Source organism: Phalacrocorax carbo, chromosome 1 (assembly GCF_963921805.1).
Source record: "Phalacrocorax carbo chromosome 1, bPhaCar2.1, whole genome shotgun sequence".
Classification (NCBI taxonomy): Eukaryota; Metazoa; Chordata; class Aves; order Suliformes; family Phalacrocoracidae; genus Phalacrocorax; species Phalacrocorax carbo.
In genome coordinates, this window is record NC_087513.1 from 159,350,879 (window position 1) to 159,369,378 (window position 18,500).

Here is an 18,500-nt window from a genome sequence, read left to right on the forward strand (position 1 = left end):
GCAAAAAGATAGCAGCAGCATGTTTTTAGTGTCAGTACTTTGGGACTTGTTTGTCTCAGAAGGGAAAGTGTACTCCAAGCAGCAAGTAGTAGGTGCATCAGTAAAACAATTCTCGTATTTTTCTAATTAGAGACAGCTAGTCACAGAATTATAGAATCATTTAGGTTGGAAAAGACCCTTAAGATCATGGAGTCCAACCATTAACGTAACACTGCCAAGTCCACCACTAAACCCTGTCCCTAAGCACCACGTCTACACGTCTTTTAAAAAACTCCAGGGATGGTGACTCAACTACTTCCTTGGGCAGCCTGTTCCAGTGCATGACAACACTTTCGGTGAAGAAATTTTTCCTAATATCCAATCTAAACCTCCCCGGCACAGCTTGAGGCCATTTCACCTTGTCCTGTTTGGGAAAAGAGGCCGCCACCCAACTCACTAATGGTAGAGATCAAGTAATTCCAGAGCATTTAATCAGAAGAAAAGGCTCTATAGGGCTAAAAGTTTATGGACACTGCAAAAATGGAGAATGGCACTTAGCATGGTGTGTGAGACTCACACACGTGGCTCCTACCTGCCTTCCTAGCTTTACTGAGCTCATTGGAGTAGCATGCCTGGTCTATAGCCAGGCACCAGTTGCAGTGGGCTGTCGTCCCTCTCCTTGGTGCTTGTCAACAGCAGACTAGTGTCTTGGCCCCTCTTTGTCCTGCCTTAGAGAGAAACTCATTGCATAACCCAAATGTGTGGACTTCTGTGCTGAAAGAGCAGGAAGTTAAGAAGTCTGACAATATAAAGGTCACAGTAAAATCTAAAATAAAAAGCACCTGGTGAAGGAACATGACAGAACTGTGTGGGATTAGCAGAAGACAAGTATATCTTCTACATATAGTTATCAAGAAACTTACTGAGGACAAGTAATTTTTCAGAGGAACCACGTGAGACTGCAATTCCTCACAAGTATGAACAGATGGAAGGACAGATTCAGCGGTGAAGAGCACCAAGTACAGACCGGCAATCCACCTTGTTACCTCCACATCTGTTGTAATTTCCGTGCCACTCCCCTTCTTCTCTCTCTTGATTTACTACTCTGGCTATAGAACTATTAGGTGGAAGTATAAGAAACTTCAAACACTGTGCTCAGTTTTAACAAGTTTTCAAGAAGTTTCATCTAGGGAGGAACAGATACCTATCTGCATATTTCCCATAAACCCAGAATGGAGACATCTGAAGTTAAAATAGGTCTCGTGATTCAGTCTGGTTTAGTGTCAGACACTCATCTTAATGTCAAGTATTTCCAAAGAACTTCCTCTTTAGCTGGTTCATATGCAGAACTTGATAATGTATCATTTTAAAAAAACCAAGCTTGGACAAAGTATAAAGTAAATTTTTACAACATTTTTGTTACACACATGTAGTGAATTTCTAGTGTTTACGTAACCCAACTTTGTTTATTTAATGAAGACAAGATGATCTCATTATATCCCAACTTCAGCACTGTACATCAGACTAAAGGGCTACTTTCCCCAAACAGATGAGGCTCCAGAGTATTTTAGGCTCTAAAAAGTCACCAAAGAAAGATGCTGCAGTTAAGTTCACATTGTTAGAATGGAGAATTTTTGGCTGGCAACATAAAATGCGTCTTAGTTGTTTTCTGTTAGTCACACCATCATAATCTACAACCTCATCCACCATATGGTATGAGGCACTATGCTAAGCAGAGGAAATGGAGTATGCTGGAAATCGCCTGGCATGCTGCAGAAAAACGTGTGCTTGCATTTTTTCAGTTTCTTCACATGATGTCTTACTACTGGTCCTTCACATGAAGTTTCCTAATCTCTTCCCACCCCTGTATGAAGCCCAGCTTCCCCTCGCCTTCCTTCATGTCCCTCCAAAGTTGTACACTTTTTAGAAAAAGGAATTAGCTGTAGTTTCACTTTCACATTAGGTAAATCAAACATGCAAGCTCTCCAATATTTTACACAACAAAGACATATATGCTCCACTACTGAGATATTTAAAATCACTGTACTTGATTAACACTAAAAAAGGAAATCAAATGGAAAAAACACTAGGCAGATTGCTGTAGAAAATTATGCTGAAAATTATTTTGCCTAACAGTTAGAACTTGGTAGCAAATATTCAATTATTTTGTTCCATATAATTTAAATATATTCATTATGTGTATTCAAGACTTTGCTCTTTTCAGATACCAACAAATTGAAAGCAAATAGCAGTATTCTTAAGGTGAAGTGACGTTTTTATACCTATTTTATCTGCTTTATCCTTAGCATGTTCTGAATTCTACACAACTAGAACCAAAACAATGGGTTAAAGCTTGTGTTGAGATTCTATATTTACTTTGTTTAGAGAAACACTTTTATCAAACCAAGAGAAATTGTGTGAAAACCACCCAAACAAAACCACTACATACGAATTTTCAACTTGTAGTTATAAACTGCAATGTAATTGTAATAAACCAGATTATTTTGTTTGGGATTTCTTTGTGGAAATAGTTATGAATAGTATAAACAGCCTTTTGCAATAGTTAGTTTGACAGAAAAATAAGATTATCATAATAATAAACTAATTCTCTTCAATTTCCTTCCCAGTTGACCGAGCTCAAATTCCCCAGGTACCTCAAATTTTTTTTCTTTGGAGTACACCAATGCCATCTTCATTGGTCAGATGCAATACCTGTACTTGTACTTTCAAATCAGGAAGCATGAGCACAAAGAGGTGAGGTGTTTTACCTAAAGGTACCCAAGATATTAGGCCCAAGTTTCCTAAGCAGTAGCAGTTCCTTCTCTATGCAGTAGGCTACAGTTGCTCCCAAACACATTTGGGATCTGTAAACACAAATAGATAACCTAACAGGATTTATCAAAGATTGAAACAGCTCATTTCAACATTTCTGTCTATTACTGTGAATTGTTTGAGTTAATATATTTTCTGTAGTCTTTCACTCCAGCTCATCTCTGAACTTCTCGTACTGACAGAAGGTGAAGGTGATATCAATCACTATTTCTTAGGCAGAACCCAACTCTGTGCTGGAGATTTGCTCAGCTGGATATGAAAAAGTTACAAGCTGTGAACTGTTGTAAAGTAAAAAAAAAAGGCAGAATTTCTGAGAGCTCAGGATCTGACACCCTGAATAAAACCAAAGCACTATCATCTCATTAATGTGTGAAATGCACAACTGTTCTGGAAACGTGACTCTAAATTACAGTATTTAGAATGTTTATATCTACCTTTTAACACTCGAAACTTTAAGGATGAATTTGTAAGCTTATTGCAAGGGCTATTCTTTTGAAACAGAAGCTATATACAGATGACTTATTATCAATGGCTTTAAGAAGAAATACCACATACTGTGAAACTTCCAAATAAGCTTCTGACGTAGAGAGGGTGGTCAAACACTGGAAGAGGCTTCCTAGAGAGGCGGTCGATGCCCCAAGCCTGTCTGTGTTTAAGAGGCATTTGGACAGTGCCCTTAACAACGTGCTTCAATTTCTGGTCAGCCCTGAAGTGGTCAGGCAGTTGGACTAGGTGATCATTGTAGGTCACTTCCAACTGAAATAGTCTATTCCATTGTATTCTATTCTGTTCTAGTTAAAACATAGGGAGGGAAGAAAAGATAGGAAAAAAATACATTTGCATCTATGCTAAATTGTGACCTAAGGATAGGTCCCCTCAGGGGCTCTGCTAGTATTCTGCAGGCAATCATCATCATATTGTTAACCAAACCTCTTTACATAAAAGATCATGATTGGATTTATCTGCCCCGTCATAGACATCTGTAATTTAAAAGCCTACTTATGAGCTTGCTGTTTAAAGTTGGTTTCACAGTCAACAGAAAAACAGGCACTGTTAAGATGTGGCATCGTATGGCAGATGTCTCCAAAGTACAGACTGAGCTCAGTTACTCTCACGGATTCCCTCTCTAAACAACAGTAACACTGCAGCCATGATGGTGTACATGTACAGGCTAGAAAAGCTTGACAGAAGCAATCTACCTCTCACTGAACCAGTTGGCAGAGTTGGCCAAGTAGACTAGCTTTTGGGCACAAAAACTCTTCCTCAGGTCTGAAAAACTGGAAACTTAGCAGTGACATACAAACTAAAAACTAAAATCCATTCTTCTACAAGACCTCAGAAGCCATGATATAAAAGAGAAAGTATCTTATGACACATTATTACCTTCTCCCCTCGTCTCCCGCTACTTTCTCCTTCTTCCAGAATCAGAAATATCTGCACCTGCCTCATCCCCAAAGAATTACAGCCTCACTTCCACACTAACATCCCCTGTCTGACAGATGAATCAACTACTTTTCTCCTCAGATGCTTTAACTGAGAAATGTGTGCTGAGAACACAAGGGATTTTAAAGAGGGGGGGGGAAGGGAGAGAAGATGGGTTGAGATGTACGTGCCCAATGACATGTTCAAGTAGATACCATTTTCTAAGGAGTTTTGACTGTTTTAAAGAAAAAAATAGCAGGGAAACTGTTTCTGGCCTTCACTACACTAAGTGATACGTATTATATGGAAGCACTTCTATAAACCACTATTGAAAGGATTTCTGCCTTAAAGTCAAATGGAAACAGGTTGTATGACTTTCATGATACATCTGAATCTCTAATATGAAGTTTCCTAATTTTATGTTTTAAAAGAACCCCTATCATAAGAAACAAATCTGGACTGTATGTACCAGGTATGATATTCCTGGCAAAAAAATCACAAGAAACTAAATTAGTCTCATAAATTATAACAAATAACATCATTAATTATTACATCAGATTTGTGAATTTGTTTACAGTCTACTTCTTAAATTCTCCCTTTTTTGTACATAAGCATCATGTATTTAAACAGCATGTTTTACACAACATACCAGCAACTGAAATTACCAGGCTCATACTGCCATACCAAAAGAATGATAATTGAGAGGTACTCCGGTTTCATCTGGAGTCTAAAGAAGCTGCCTTTAAGAGTATATTCCTACGCTGATTCAAAATTAGAGATATAGGAAGATATACCTTATGGCAAAGACAGACACAGTAGACCCTTTGTATTCCAATAACAAGACATGTGCTGTAATCTCTGTAACTGAAAACAATCCAGTGTCAAACTATAAATCATCCACAACTCCCTCTCACCAGGCACATTGCATCAATGCCTAACTGCATACATAGAATTATGCACATACGCAAACACATTTCTGTAATGATGGCATCGCTCAAAACCACTGAAAAAAAGAAGTCAAGGCAGTACAATTTTCAGTTGCTCTACACCCTGCCTGGAATTCACAGGGAAGTCCAACAGCATTAGCAAGGATGAACACAGAAATCAGTCTCCAGTGCCACATCTTGTACAAGACTTGGAAAGTCAGATCCAGGTTAGTCTAAGAGTGTTCATCACATGTTAAAACACAAATCGTGAGAATTTAAATAAACCTAAACCAGAACAAGGTGAAGAGAAAATGGAAACTGACGACAATTCAGAATGCGTGCCGACACCATCCATTTTAATACTCCACATAAGCAGAAGCGCAACAAAAGCTAAATTGCAGAACAGCATCATATAGTGTCATATGAGTGTCTAAGTGATCTTCAGAGCTAAAAATACAGACAGTGAAGTGTCTAACAGACAATGAACTAGTGACTAAATATCACACCTAGCTGGCTTGCTGTTCATGCATTTACTCAGCCTTTTTGTACAAATACATGTACATTTGATTCAACAACGACACAGTATGCTAGGAAATGTCAAGAGCAGTAAGAATTACAAAAATACCTAGCTTGTCAGAATGACTTAACATTGATTTGACAACCAATGTATTTCTGTAATTGTAAATATCCACATGTTCTCAAGTATCCACACTTGTAGGGCTAAGAAATGTTTCACTTCCCTCTTCAGATTGAGTATACTTTGAAACTTTACTCCTTTACCAAGTGTTTTCAAAAGACGCCAAATTACAATTTCTAACAGAGGAGAAAAAGAGACTTCTTATTCATGGAAGTGTGACAGATATGCTGTGCAAGAAATGGCTGAAATTCATAACATTAACTTCTTTCCAAATTGTAGCACTTATTACAAAATGGCAGAGTGCAGCTCTCCACTTGCTGCAGAAAAAATTGAGACTGAAAACACATCATCACTGGTGATGACTTAATCCACGTTGACTGATGCAATATGAAAACTTCAAATACTTTAAGCCTTCCTGTGACACAGAGAAAGTTCAATTTATTCCTGTGGACTTATACTGATATAAAACATACTGTCAATCTGCAATTAAAAAAAGGTCATTCATGAAAAAGAATCTTAAGAAAGTTGCATTATACAGCTGAATAAAGCTGTACATTAAAAGGGAATTAAAATAAGAGCCGCATAATACATTATGAAAAAAAATTTTGTGTCTCTCCAAGTTCTGTATAACCATGTATACATACAGCTCCTGCCACCAGGAACAAGGGAGTTAAAATGCCTTTCCTTTTCTTTCCTTCCCTTCCCTCTCTAATGAACACCTGTTCAAAAGGAAGGGCTATTAAAAGAGCCAGAAGAGTAACAGGAAAGGTAGTGCATTTGGAGGAAGTCCCTGATCCCTAGGCAGGCACAGAGGCTTGGGCTGATCTCCAGGAGGGAGAAATTCTGGTTTGTTAGTTGCACTGTTTTCATCGATATTTATGGTCAGACTAAATTGCTGAGCAGACTTCACTATTTACTGCTTTGTCACTCCGGTTTCTTATCCTGAGAGCTGACAGATTATTTTGGAACAGTCAATGCAAACGGCAAGGGACCAAACTACTGAGTTATAGCCGCAGTATGTGAAGCGTCCACAGGCATTTCACTCTGAGCTCACTGCAAATTCAAATTAGTAGGTTCTAAATAGTAAAGGCACAATTTAAGTTGTTCTTAAGGCTGCATCAACTTAATAATGAGATTCTTTGGAAGAGGCAGCACTTTCATTGTTTGAAAAGCAGACAGTATTTTGGGCCAAGAAATCAGAGTCTGAGCTCCTAATTTCTAAGTTTGTAAAATTTTAAAATAAGCTTATCAGTATCTAATGTTCTGGAAGATTTAGTACAATCTGTTTTAGCACTAAGTGACTTATTACTATGAACAGCGTCAGAAAGGAAAAAGAGAGACCACACTGACTTTATCTGACCGGTATGAAGAAAGTGATTTTGCACCACTACTGCCGTTACCATAGTGAGAAACGGCTATACTACAGATGTCCTAGGGGAACAGCAAAACACAAAAAGTCCTCACAGAAAAGTTGTTAAAAGCTGCTTTTTGCAATAAAAGCTTGAAGCTTGCTGAAAACTGAAAAAAAAAATAAACAACAGGGTAAACATTTCTACCATTTCCTCAACAGTCTCATTTATATTTGTGGGTCTAAAGCTATACCCATAGCATTACAATTCATTTTAGGGGGTCAGAGAGCAGTGGCACCCCGCAAATATTAACCAGCCCTTTTGCTGTCTGTCAGTTTATCACCAGTCAGCCAGTGCTTTACACTGTTGGAAGTTACAGACTAAAACTTTCTACTTACCATCACAAATAAAACCACTGCTCAGAAATTTCTGTTCTTTTTGGGTCTGAATATACCGCGCTGATCGTATACATAATGGAGTGTTTTAAACAACACATGATTTTAAAACAGTAAGACTTACCAATCCACTTAAGGCTAAAATCCAGATGTAGGAACCAGAGGTTAAGAGCTAGAAGACAAGAGCAGTGATTAAAATTTTAATTTTACAAGGCTGTTGTTGTCTGAACTACTACATGTTACAAATTATATAGGCTATGTACTTATCATGACAATGTGAGAAGACAGACATTTCTTTCTGTGAAAATTCAGTTTAACATTAAAAAAATATGTATTCCAGAAGTAGAAGTGGAAAAACCACAGGGATCCAACAATTGTTGTCCTTCTACAGAACAATACATTTTATTTTCATATGGCATACTAAGTATAACAGGATGTCAGTTATAGGCTGCACAGAAAAAACAAGTCTGAAAGATAGACTGAAGCAAAGGAAATGACTCAGCAGCAACAGGAGAAGAGTTCCAAGTGGGGCAGGCAGCGCAAGTGAAGCTCTCAGACGTGCAGTCATGGAGAAACTAAGCAAGAGCATCAAAATTAAAGAAAATAAAGTTCTCACCCAGTGGTATATTTGTCGACATGAAATCACAGAAATAAGTTGGAGTGAATTTTTAAAAAATCCTGATAAGCCAACAGGGCAGCCCATTGTTTCTAGTAAAGTATGTGATTAATCACTTGGAGAAGGTTATCACCAACTGGAAAAATAGGCTGAAAATTAGACTGATACTAGTTACTAAAATAGTTCTCACGATGCTGACTGAACCATGAGAATACCTTCCCTCTCAACTTCTGACTACGGAAAGAGTGACTTGAGATAAGGGCATGGTTTACAAATGAGGAGAAGGCAAATGATTTTTCCCTCAGCCTCTGTGTGACGGCAGCAGCCATTCTGTACTGAAGATACAGTGATTAGTAACAGCAGTGGTCTGTATCGGGGGTGGTGTGTGTATGAAAGCAAAAGGCAAAGGACACAATGGAAAAGAACTCAGACAATATCATGGCTTTTCTAAAGACCAGAAATTGTGGTATTGATGTGTTCCAAAGAGAAGAAGGAAGATTTCTGAAAGATGAAGAAAATAAGGTGCTGGAGGAGAAATTGAAGGAATCCGAAGGCTGAACAGCAAAACGGATGGATGAATGTTGATGTGGAGCACGAGTCAATATTCTGAAACTGACCATTCATTCTAAAATACTCTACCATACTTTGCATAACTATGGTGCTTTCCATTGGTAGTGATAGAGCTATTTTTGAGTCCCTGGAATATATAAAAATGAGTATAATTTCTCATAAGTTTGCACATCCCCTGTTTCATAATTCAGGTTGTGACATAAGTGTCCAATCATTTCTAGGCTGCTGGGGTTTTTTCGTTGTTGTTTTTTTGAACAACTACTGCCTTTCTTTACCAAGTACCTATGTTTTTCCACTCATATTTAACATAATACCACATGATATTGCTGTGCTCTACATTACACTATTTTAAATTACCTGCAAGATGGTAATGCTTGATATAAAAATAATATTAATTTGTATAAAAGTGGGATTCAGCCAAACCCTTGATTATTTACTGATAGTTTTACCATAGAAAAATACTATATTCTAAACCTTTGTTTGAGCTCTAACAGGCAAGGGGAAAACAAACAAAATCAAGAATATAAGCAAGTTAGAAAGGTGAAAGACATATATGCCCTAGCATCAGGCTCTGCTTTCATCTCCTCTCATCTAGTTCATTTTGTTGGCAAAAAAAAAGTAGAACTGTCTACTATATTTTCCTGTGCGACACAATCCAGACAGAAGACAATGGAAGAACAGATCACTTGCCCATCACTTCAGCATGTAGAAATGCATACTAGCAACACATTGTCCGTTGATGGGACAGCCACTAGCTAAACATATGTGGAACCATACATGTGGAGGCATCAAAATTAATAGACGGACATACAGAAATAGTAATTCATTAAAAGATGAACAAGCAAGTACATACCATACCTGTAAACCCAGTATGTAGACCAGTGTCTTGTTTGTGATAGAAAAGTAGCCTAATACTTGTGTCACCTGCACTCTTGGAATGGAGGAATAAAATGGTACAAACAGTGCAAACACAGGACCTAAGCTGCAAAAAGAAAGATACAAATCATTAATAAAAATGATACCAGCAACCATGGTGTAAAACATTCAAAAGTAATTAATCCAAGTACGTAACAATCAAAAGGTAATACCACCTTGCAAACAATGGTCTTCCTTGGGAACCAACAATTAAATAACTTGTGGCATTCACGGTAATAGATTCATTAGCAAATAAGAAGAACAGGTGACAAAAGCTGTCTTATTTTGAAACGTTTAGGATTGGATGCAGCAGAGAAGGCAACATATTTGTTTAGTCTAATAGCAGGTTGTTTCTATAAAATACAGCACACAAAAACAACAGCAGTAGTCTCCTGCATCAGAACAAAAACTCTGATTCAGACAGACAAATGGTAAGGATTATGCCTTTCCCAAAAAGTTATGGAAACCACTTATGAAGTTAACCTATTATTTATCCAGTCTTAAGGTGTTAGAGGATTGCCAATAGGCTGCAGTATCTAAGGTGGGAATATTGAGAGCTCGATTCAACTTCCCTTTACCTCCACAGCCCTACAAATAACTGACTTCCTTCAGGGTCCTCACCTTAATCACAACACAAAGAGTTTCTAAACCCTCACTGGAAGCAGTTTCATAGAATTTAAGACTCAAGCACCTTTTACAATGACCGGATACCTAGACTGAACTTGTGAACATAAACTAGTGTATTTCATTCACATACACAACCCTGTGTTCCTCATGATAAAACACCCAGAAAACTAAACCATATGTTAAAGCCAACAGGAGAGACCACTGCAGAACCGATGCCAAAGGCATGCATATGGGAGATTCTAGAAGAAAAATACTTCCTAGGATGGAGGAGGAAAAAAAGATCAGGTCAGGTAGACATGACCTGCTCCACTGGCAGAGCTGCGGCGGCTGTGACCTCCAGGCAGCAGGCAGGTGGAGGCTATCAGCAAAGTACATGTCTCCCCCAGCTGAATCCTCGCCTGTGGTTCTGTGCTGTCTTGTGTCCGACAGGTGCGGGATGCTGCACAGGGTAATTTTTCACTGCTCATCAGCTTATCAAGACTTTCAACAGTTGCAGTTTCCACAGGCTTTTATATGAAAGGGATCTTACTATACTCAGCAGGAATTCTGCAAAAAGCACAAACTAGGACCTAAATAACTTGAAGTGTTCGCTCAAAAATACATTTCCCTTCAAGAGGAACTACTAAGAGGAGTAATACTATGTGAAATGATGGTCTGAATATTAAAACTTACATTTCCTGAATAAGTGCCAAATGCAACATGCACAGCTATGAAAAAAAACCCTTTAAATATTATTTTTACTCATTTAATGGGCTGTGGCTTAAGATCATTTCATTAGAATAGTTTGTTATATTTGAAGTTCAGTCTGCTGAAAAGCTTCCTCTCTGAGGGCTTAAATAGAGTTTAATTATAGAAACATTTTTAGTACCTTCCGTTTAACACAGTCAGATGCACTGGAACATACAGAGAATGCTAACTCACGGACTACTAAAAAATGTTCAATTTTGCATATAATCCTTCTTATATCAACGAAAACCACCTGTAGAAACACATACAACACATTCTTAAAATTCAAATTATTTAAGTTGTAGGAGACAATAGGCACAGCAGTACATCAGGTTTTGTAAGCGAAAAGAAAAACAAAGAAAAAAAATCTTATCCCTTCTTAGAAAACTAATTTTGAATTATTTCTTTCTACTCTTACCAAATGACCTGAGGGAGTACCAAAATTGTGGCATGCTTTTCAGGTTTTATTCCTCCTGTGATAAATAGTGACACAGACACAGAGATTTCATGTGTAAGAGTGCACTCAATCATAAGATGGGAAAGTACAAAAAGGGATTTCCCATGACTGCAAGCATGTTTTAAAAAGAGAGTAGAGAATGTTGAAAGGTTCTTAAATGTTAATATTCACCATTAATGTCAACAGAGACCACAGAAAGCACCACCCCAGTCCAGGGTAGTGATCGGTGTAACTCAGAGTTCAGTGTCTGACACTGCTCAGTACCTGACAATCTAGAGGAGCTAGAGGAAACCTAGCGATGGACATTTTCTCCTAAAACAGTAAGCTCGTAGGCACCACAGGCATATGCCTCCAAAGACATCTGGTTTTGATTTTTAGACAGAGTTCTCATCTAATATGAATAGGTATTACACAAATATCCATTCAGGTATCTTTTTTTTAAGATGTCAAACTAGTGCCCTTCAAAATATTTTGTGATGTTAATTTGTACAGGTGACTCCACTGTGTGAAAATGTATTCCAATTAATCGTAAACTGTCGCCCTGAACTTTCATTATATAATTCTGCACCTTTACTTTGAAAATTTCAATTAATCTTTTCTGTTGCATTCAGAATGTTCTATACATTAGTCATGCCTTGTTCTATAATATCTATATGGAGATGTTGCTTATCTACAGCGGATTTGGCGGCAAAGTTATCTACGCAACAATACTAAAATATGACTGACATAGTAAGGGACAACAAAAGGATGGCTAAGGACAGTGTGGACCCACTGCCCTGTGGAAAAAGGTACCTAGTGACAAAGGACATGAAAAAAGCCAAGGTACTTGATGCCTTTTTTGGCTCAGTTTTCACTGGTTAGTTTCTTCCTCAGGCCTCCCAGGTCCATGAACTTCCTGTGGGACTGGAACAATACCTGCTGCAAAGGAAGACAGTCAGGAAGCTCTTGAGCTCAACTGGACCTACAGGAGTCAACAGGACCAGATAGGATGTACCTCAGGGGCTGAAGGAGATGGCAACGTTACTATGACTGAAACATTGTGGTGATCAGGGCAGGTTCCTGATAATGGGAAAAATGCAGATGTCACACCCATCTTCAAGGTGGGAAAGAAGAGGATTCAGGTATCTACAAGTCTCACCTCTCTCCCTGGGAAAGTTGGAGCAAATCTCCTAGAAGCCATTGCTAGCCATGTTACTGACAAGGTGACTGCTAGTATCCCATGTGAATTTACCAAGTGTGACACTGGTGCTGTGGACAAGGAAGGTGAAAGCAGCAAATGTTGTATGCTCCGACTTTAGGACGGCCTTTGGCTCAGTCTCGTGTCCTTAAAGAAAACCTGAGGAGATATGGACTGGATAAACAGATCTGAGGGAAACTGGCTGCACTGCCGGACTCAAAGGGTTTTTACCAGTAGTACAAAGTCCAAGTGGGAGCCAGTTACTAGCAGCTTCCCTCAGATATCCACACTGGGGCCAACACTATTGTCTTTATTAACTACCTGGATGATGGATCAGTGCACACTCTCAACAAAATGGTAAAAGACATCAAATTGGAGGGAGCAGAATACTTTGGAGAGCCCGCTTTCATTCAGATATTCCTTGATGGGCTGGAGAAATATGCTGATAGGAACCTACAGAATTCTACAAAAGCAACCACGGAATCTTCCACCTGGGTTGGAAAAATCCTGTGCAATTGTATAGACTTACTAGAAAAAAGATTTGCAGACAAGGAGCTGGCGAATCCTTTGAGTGTTAATCAGCAGCTCACCCTTGTAGGAAAGGCCAATCGCATACAGGACTGCATTATCAAGCGCGTAGTCACTAGGCCAAGAGAAGTGACTGCTCAGCACTTCTGAGCCTGAACCTGAACCATAGTGTCCACTTTTGGGCTTCTCACTTCAAGAAAAGCATTCATATACTGGAGCAAGTCCAGCTAGGGGTAATGAAGGTCCAGTACTGTACCAGGCTGCCTGGAGCTAGAATCTCCATCCTCAGAGATACAGCCTGGACACACAGCCCTAAGTAACCTGTTCTTGCTGGGCACGCTTTGAACTGAGGGTTGAACTAGATGACTGCCAAAGGTCCTGTCAAACCTAAGCTACTCTGTTATTCTATGAATAATCAAAGACTTCTTCCTGAAGGTCATAATCACTGGAGGGATTTCTGCTCCTGCAGTTCACTAGACAGATACAAACATCCATCCATGTATTGTAAATAAAAGGACTGGTTCTTAACTTTTTAAATTATGTAAATTAATTGTTTGGTAACATATAGTCAGATTAAACATCTACAAGTAGAAAACATAGTCTTATTGAAGGACTACATCAGTTCTCTTTTTTCCTTTACTTCTCTCTTTTCCTCTTGTTTTTGCTTTTCTCTCTCATCCCTTTTAATCCCTGTTCCTCTACTTTCCTCTACTTTCTCTCTTTTTCCAGAGACCTTCATCCCAGCCCTTTGTTCATTATACTATGAGAATATCAGGAACGTCCTTTCGAGTGCCATGATTAACTTCTACTAGAAACTTGAGATGTCTGTGTGCAAAGAAGGGCCACAGACACAAACACATGCTGACTTGAAACTGAGTTAAACCACTTCATGTTTAGAAAGTTAATTTCAGTCATGGGAGTTAGAAAATAAAATTTTCAAACAAAACAGAAAGCTCTAAACCCTGAAAGATTAAATCTTAGAGTTTGAACGCTCTGTATGGACACCATGGCCATCCCAAAGGTGTACTGTAATAGCAGGCCTTACAACAATTACATCCTCATTTCAAAGAGCACATTAAATTTCAACATTTGCAATGAAAAAGAAACATAGCAGACCAGATGGGAACATTCTACATAGTGTGATGATGAGTACGTGATAGTAAGTGATGAGATTGGTTTTGCATGGAAAAAGAAACATAACTGGAAGAAACAATAACCTTAAAAAACAAACAAACAAAACCACACAAACAAACAAAACCCAACCAAAACTAGAGATGTAGAAACTACTGGAAGAGAAGAAAGAATCAGAGCCAAGTACTTCTCATAAGAGAAACACGGTATTTAAAGTTTAAAAGGGTGAATACTAAATGCAGATTAAAAGAAAACATTTTACCATTAGTAAATATATGCACAAAATACAGAAAAAATTGCTCTAAAATGTATGAACAAATGGGTAGAAAGCTAAACGTTACTTCTGCAAAAATATCTGCTGTTGTCAATGGAAGTTCTGCGGGATTAAACTTGCAAAAATAACCTGTTATTTTATTCAGAATGACTCACTACACTTACTAACTGTGGTGCTGTATTTTTCTTCATTTAAGTTCTTCATAAAAACATTAGCCTGACAAATGCACAACCATGTGTTTTTCTGGCGACTAAAAATACCAGTTATAAAAGCAGCTGCAGATAATACAGAGCATGTAAACAGTGTGCTTGTAATTCAAGTTACTAAGTTACTTTAGTGCTTTGCGTTCCTACAGGATGTCCACACTCTGCCATATTACACTTCAGGTGCCAGTCTTTATTCTGAAAATGTTAAAACATTCTCAATAACATTCCCTAGAATTATGTAACTCCATGGAATATGACCACCCTTGATAGTTGGGATCCTTTGCCTGATGGAGCCAGGACTCAAAGGAATCATCTATTGTACCCAACCCTTTTGCTAGACATGAGCATGACACCACAGTGCATGTGGCCTCTCAACATCAGCAAAAGCATTAGGGTATGTTACCCAATACTCATGTATCTAACTGCCAGTATTTCACAGGAATGCAAGAAGAAAGCGGAAAAAAATCACCCAAGACAAAACTTGAAGTTGTGCATGTTGAGGGGAAAGTGTGTTTCCTCCTGTCCATGGATATCTCAGCAGAATCACTGCAGCTTTGGGTTCATTAAAATATGACACCAACCAAACAAACCCTTTACAATCCCCTCAGGAAGACCGAAGTCAGACACCCACCTCTCCTAAAAAAAGCTTCAGTTTTTAATGCCAAGACTATCCAACAAGTTATTCCATAAACTGCTCAGATCCATTGTAAACCAGTTTCAAGTTCCTTTCCCTTCCCACTGTTGGGTTAATCCAGAGCTTTTCTCTTCTGCTGGCTAGAATCTTTCTTCCAATTTCAGTTTTCATTTATTCATCACTAATAAGATGCTAACATATGTAATCATTATTCTTTAGCTTTTTCTAAAAAGATTAGGTAATCCTATCTCCCCTCAACCTCTGTTGTGCAAAGCTGACTTACGGTACCTAACCATTTCTATTCTACTAGCTTGCTGCAATATACAATATAAAATTTCTTCAGTTAGGCATTCACAATATACTGCCCTCAGGCAAGCAATTGCTGCCTGAGACCATCACAGAATTATTCAGCTTAGAGCACTATAAAGATGATTTTCTTTTTTAAATCGAGGCCCCTGTCCTTTATTTAATATATGATTAGCATGCTGCCATTCATGTGAAGGCCAAAGCATGGAGATACAGAAGAAACCGATGGAGCGGTATAAAAATGGCTGGCCAATTCCCACGCCACAACTGAGTAGAGTAACACAAGGATAACTATTTATCCTTAACTGATAAGTTATTAATTTCAGCTAGGTGTTACGGAGTTTGTTACCCATGCTTACCCACTGACAGTTGCTGCTCTGCATCAGATGTCTGTGGCAAGTGATTGATGGTAGCAGCTTACCAGGTAGCTTTGCTTTCATGACTGATTATGCTAACCAAACCAGAGTTTGAGTTCAGCAAGAGGGAGGAGCTTGCACTTTTCAAAAAGGCAGAGGCTCCCACAGAATCCCATACTTGGCTAAACCTGGCACAGAAACTGGAGATAGGCAGATGACATATGAAGGCACGAGGAAATGCTGAAAGGATTTAGATGGCATATTTTGTTGAGGAGGTACAGTTCAACAGCTGTACTGAAAGTTTTAGTGTCCCAAATTCATCTAAGCTTGAGTGCTTAATTTCTATTCCTTCATGTAAATTAACCTAAGACATTTTATTTGGCCTCTGGAGAGTTACCATGACTCACTGGTGAATCATCATTCACTGTTCCTCTAACTCAAGTCACTTGAGAAATCATGTTTGTCCACCAAAAAAAAAAAAAAGATTCAGCTACAGGATAGTTCTAGACAGTGACCTGCCTCCCAGAAAACAAAAGGAGTTAGTTTTGGAAGGAAAGGCAGTTTTGCAGCTGAGAGACAGGCTGGCTGGATTAGTTTTCTGGCTCATCCATAAACAACCTGTGTAATTCAAAAGTAATTTCTTACCTTGGGTAGAAGCTCTCTATATATGGAATTCTAAAGCTAAATCCAGTACCGTTTGTAAACTCCTCAAATAGCGCAGGGACTAAGTAGACAGACAGACATAAATCATCACAGGCATCATAACATACTGGTTAAAATATTAACTGCACTGCTTTGATGTCACCATCTCCGAAAGTAACAAATTAGTGTATTAATTTACATGTTACTCTCCTTCCATGCCAAAAGCACACAAATGGTAAAAGCAAACATATGTCACACTTTTTGATATACACCATTTCTTGGTTTAAATGTTCAAATCCTGGGACAGCCAAACAGATATTGGAGAAAGAGCAGCTGTATAAGAACATAAAACAAATAGCTAGAAGGGTGAATAGTAAGTGAAAGAACGCAACTTGTATCAGTTAGCTCAAGCAATTGAGATCACATCTTGCTAGGCTCGATTGGTAGCTAATATCAATTTGTGTGTCTCAAAGGTTACAATCTAGTAATGTATTTAAATCAAAGGCAGGCAATATTTTATCAGATCAGAGTTGGAAACACATAGTGACACTATTTTATCATGGTAAGACTATTCTGAAATAAACATTTCCTTTAACATGAAGCCATGGTATTAATGTCAGCCCTTGAGCCAAGACTACTACGTTCCTGTGTATCTCAAAATTTCCCATTTCTGCTACACATTTTTGCTGCTGGACAGAGAACCACATTGCAATACTACTTTGTGGACATATGAAGCAAGTTCCCTGTGCAATTTCCCTTTAAACAGTCTTTAATTCTCATTACTTCATTTAAAGAGATTCTACTCTGTGATGAAGCTGAATAATTAAAAAATAATTGAAAAACAAGAAAGGAAAAAATAGAAAATAAGACCATTAAGTTCTCTCAAAGAGTTTCTGTATCTGGTGTTAGAAGATAAATTCCCCATAAAAACTGAGGAGCTGAAATCCCTAGATTGAGCCCTTCAGCTCCCTGGTATCTAAGAGGAATCAAGCCATGTTTGCTCTGGGAGTTCAGCACCAGAAAAATCAGCATATAGCGCCAACTGAAAGCTCCAGGTAGGCACAAAAGTAGCTCACAAGGCTCTACTTCATTCTGCTATAGCAAAATCCTATAGCAAAAATTCCCTATAAGATAAGGTACATTTAGTAAAGTTTAACCTTCTCATTAGATCTGCATCTACTTTAGGCTTGCCGATGAGTTGGACATGTTAGTCAAGATTGTATCTCTGCACACCTCCAACACTGCAATGTCAGCAAACGCTGTGAACACAGCCCTAACATTTCCAAAGAGGCGTTCCACCCTCTGCATGAGTTGGACCTGCCAAGTCAACATGCATACTTGCTGGTTCTTTAAAATCAGGCCACTAAATGAGGCCACTTTAAAGATAAATAGTCCTTTTAAGTCATGAACGATCACTATGAGTTTTTGGGGAAAATCCCAGGTAACTCTCAACCACAGCCTCTAACAGCAAACGATAGGATTTTCCATCTATCTCTGATCTCCCAAATCCTCCTAACACACACACTGTTTAACTCTCAGATCAACATTCTTTACCCAGAAACAACGTTACTCCAGGTAACAACGGGCTACCTCACAATCTGGCATCCCATTCCCTTCCTATTCCCCAGCCACCCATTCCTATCAATATAATTTTGGGGGAACCAGATTTGTGTTTTTAAAGCTTTTTATCTTTAATGAGTTTACCTTACATGTGTATTGCTGTTGTTGTTTTTATTATTACTATCATCATCCTTCCTCAAAATGCAATAAATAGCTTACAAAGGCACACATCCTC

At 38.4% G+C, this 18,500-nt stretch overlaps 1 protein-coding gene across 1 annotated transcript in view; it reads right to left on the reverse strand.

Annotated features, from left to right (window-relative positions):
* UBAC2 (UBA domain containing 2) overlaps window positions 1–18,500 on the reverse strand; it is a 98,184-nt gene that overhangs the window by 22,894 nt on the left and 56,790 nt on the right. Inside the window, exons 5-6 of the mRNA XM_064440641.1 lie at window positions 9,585–9,708; window positions 7,665–7,712 (exon numbers count right to left, since the gene is read on the reverse strand). Coding sequence (XP_064296711.1) covers window positions 7,665–7,712; window positions 9,585–9,708 — 172 coding nt within the window. The remainder of the gene's footprint in view (window positions 1–7,664; window positions 7,713–9,584; window positions 9,709–18,500) is intronic.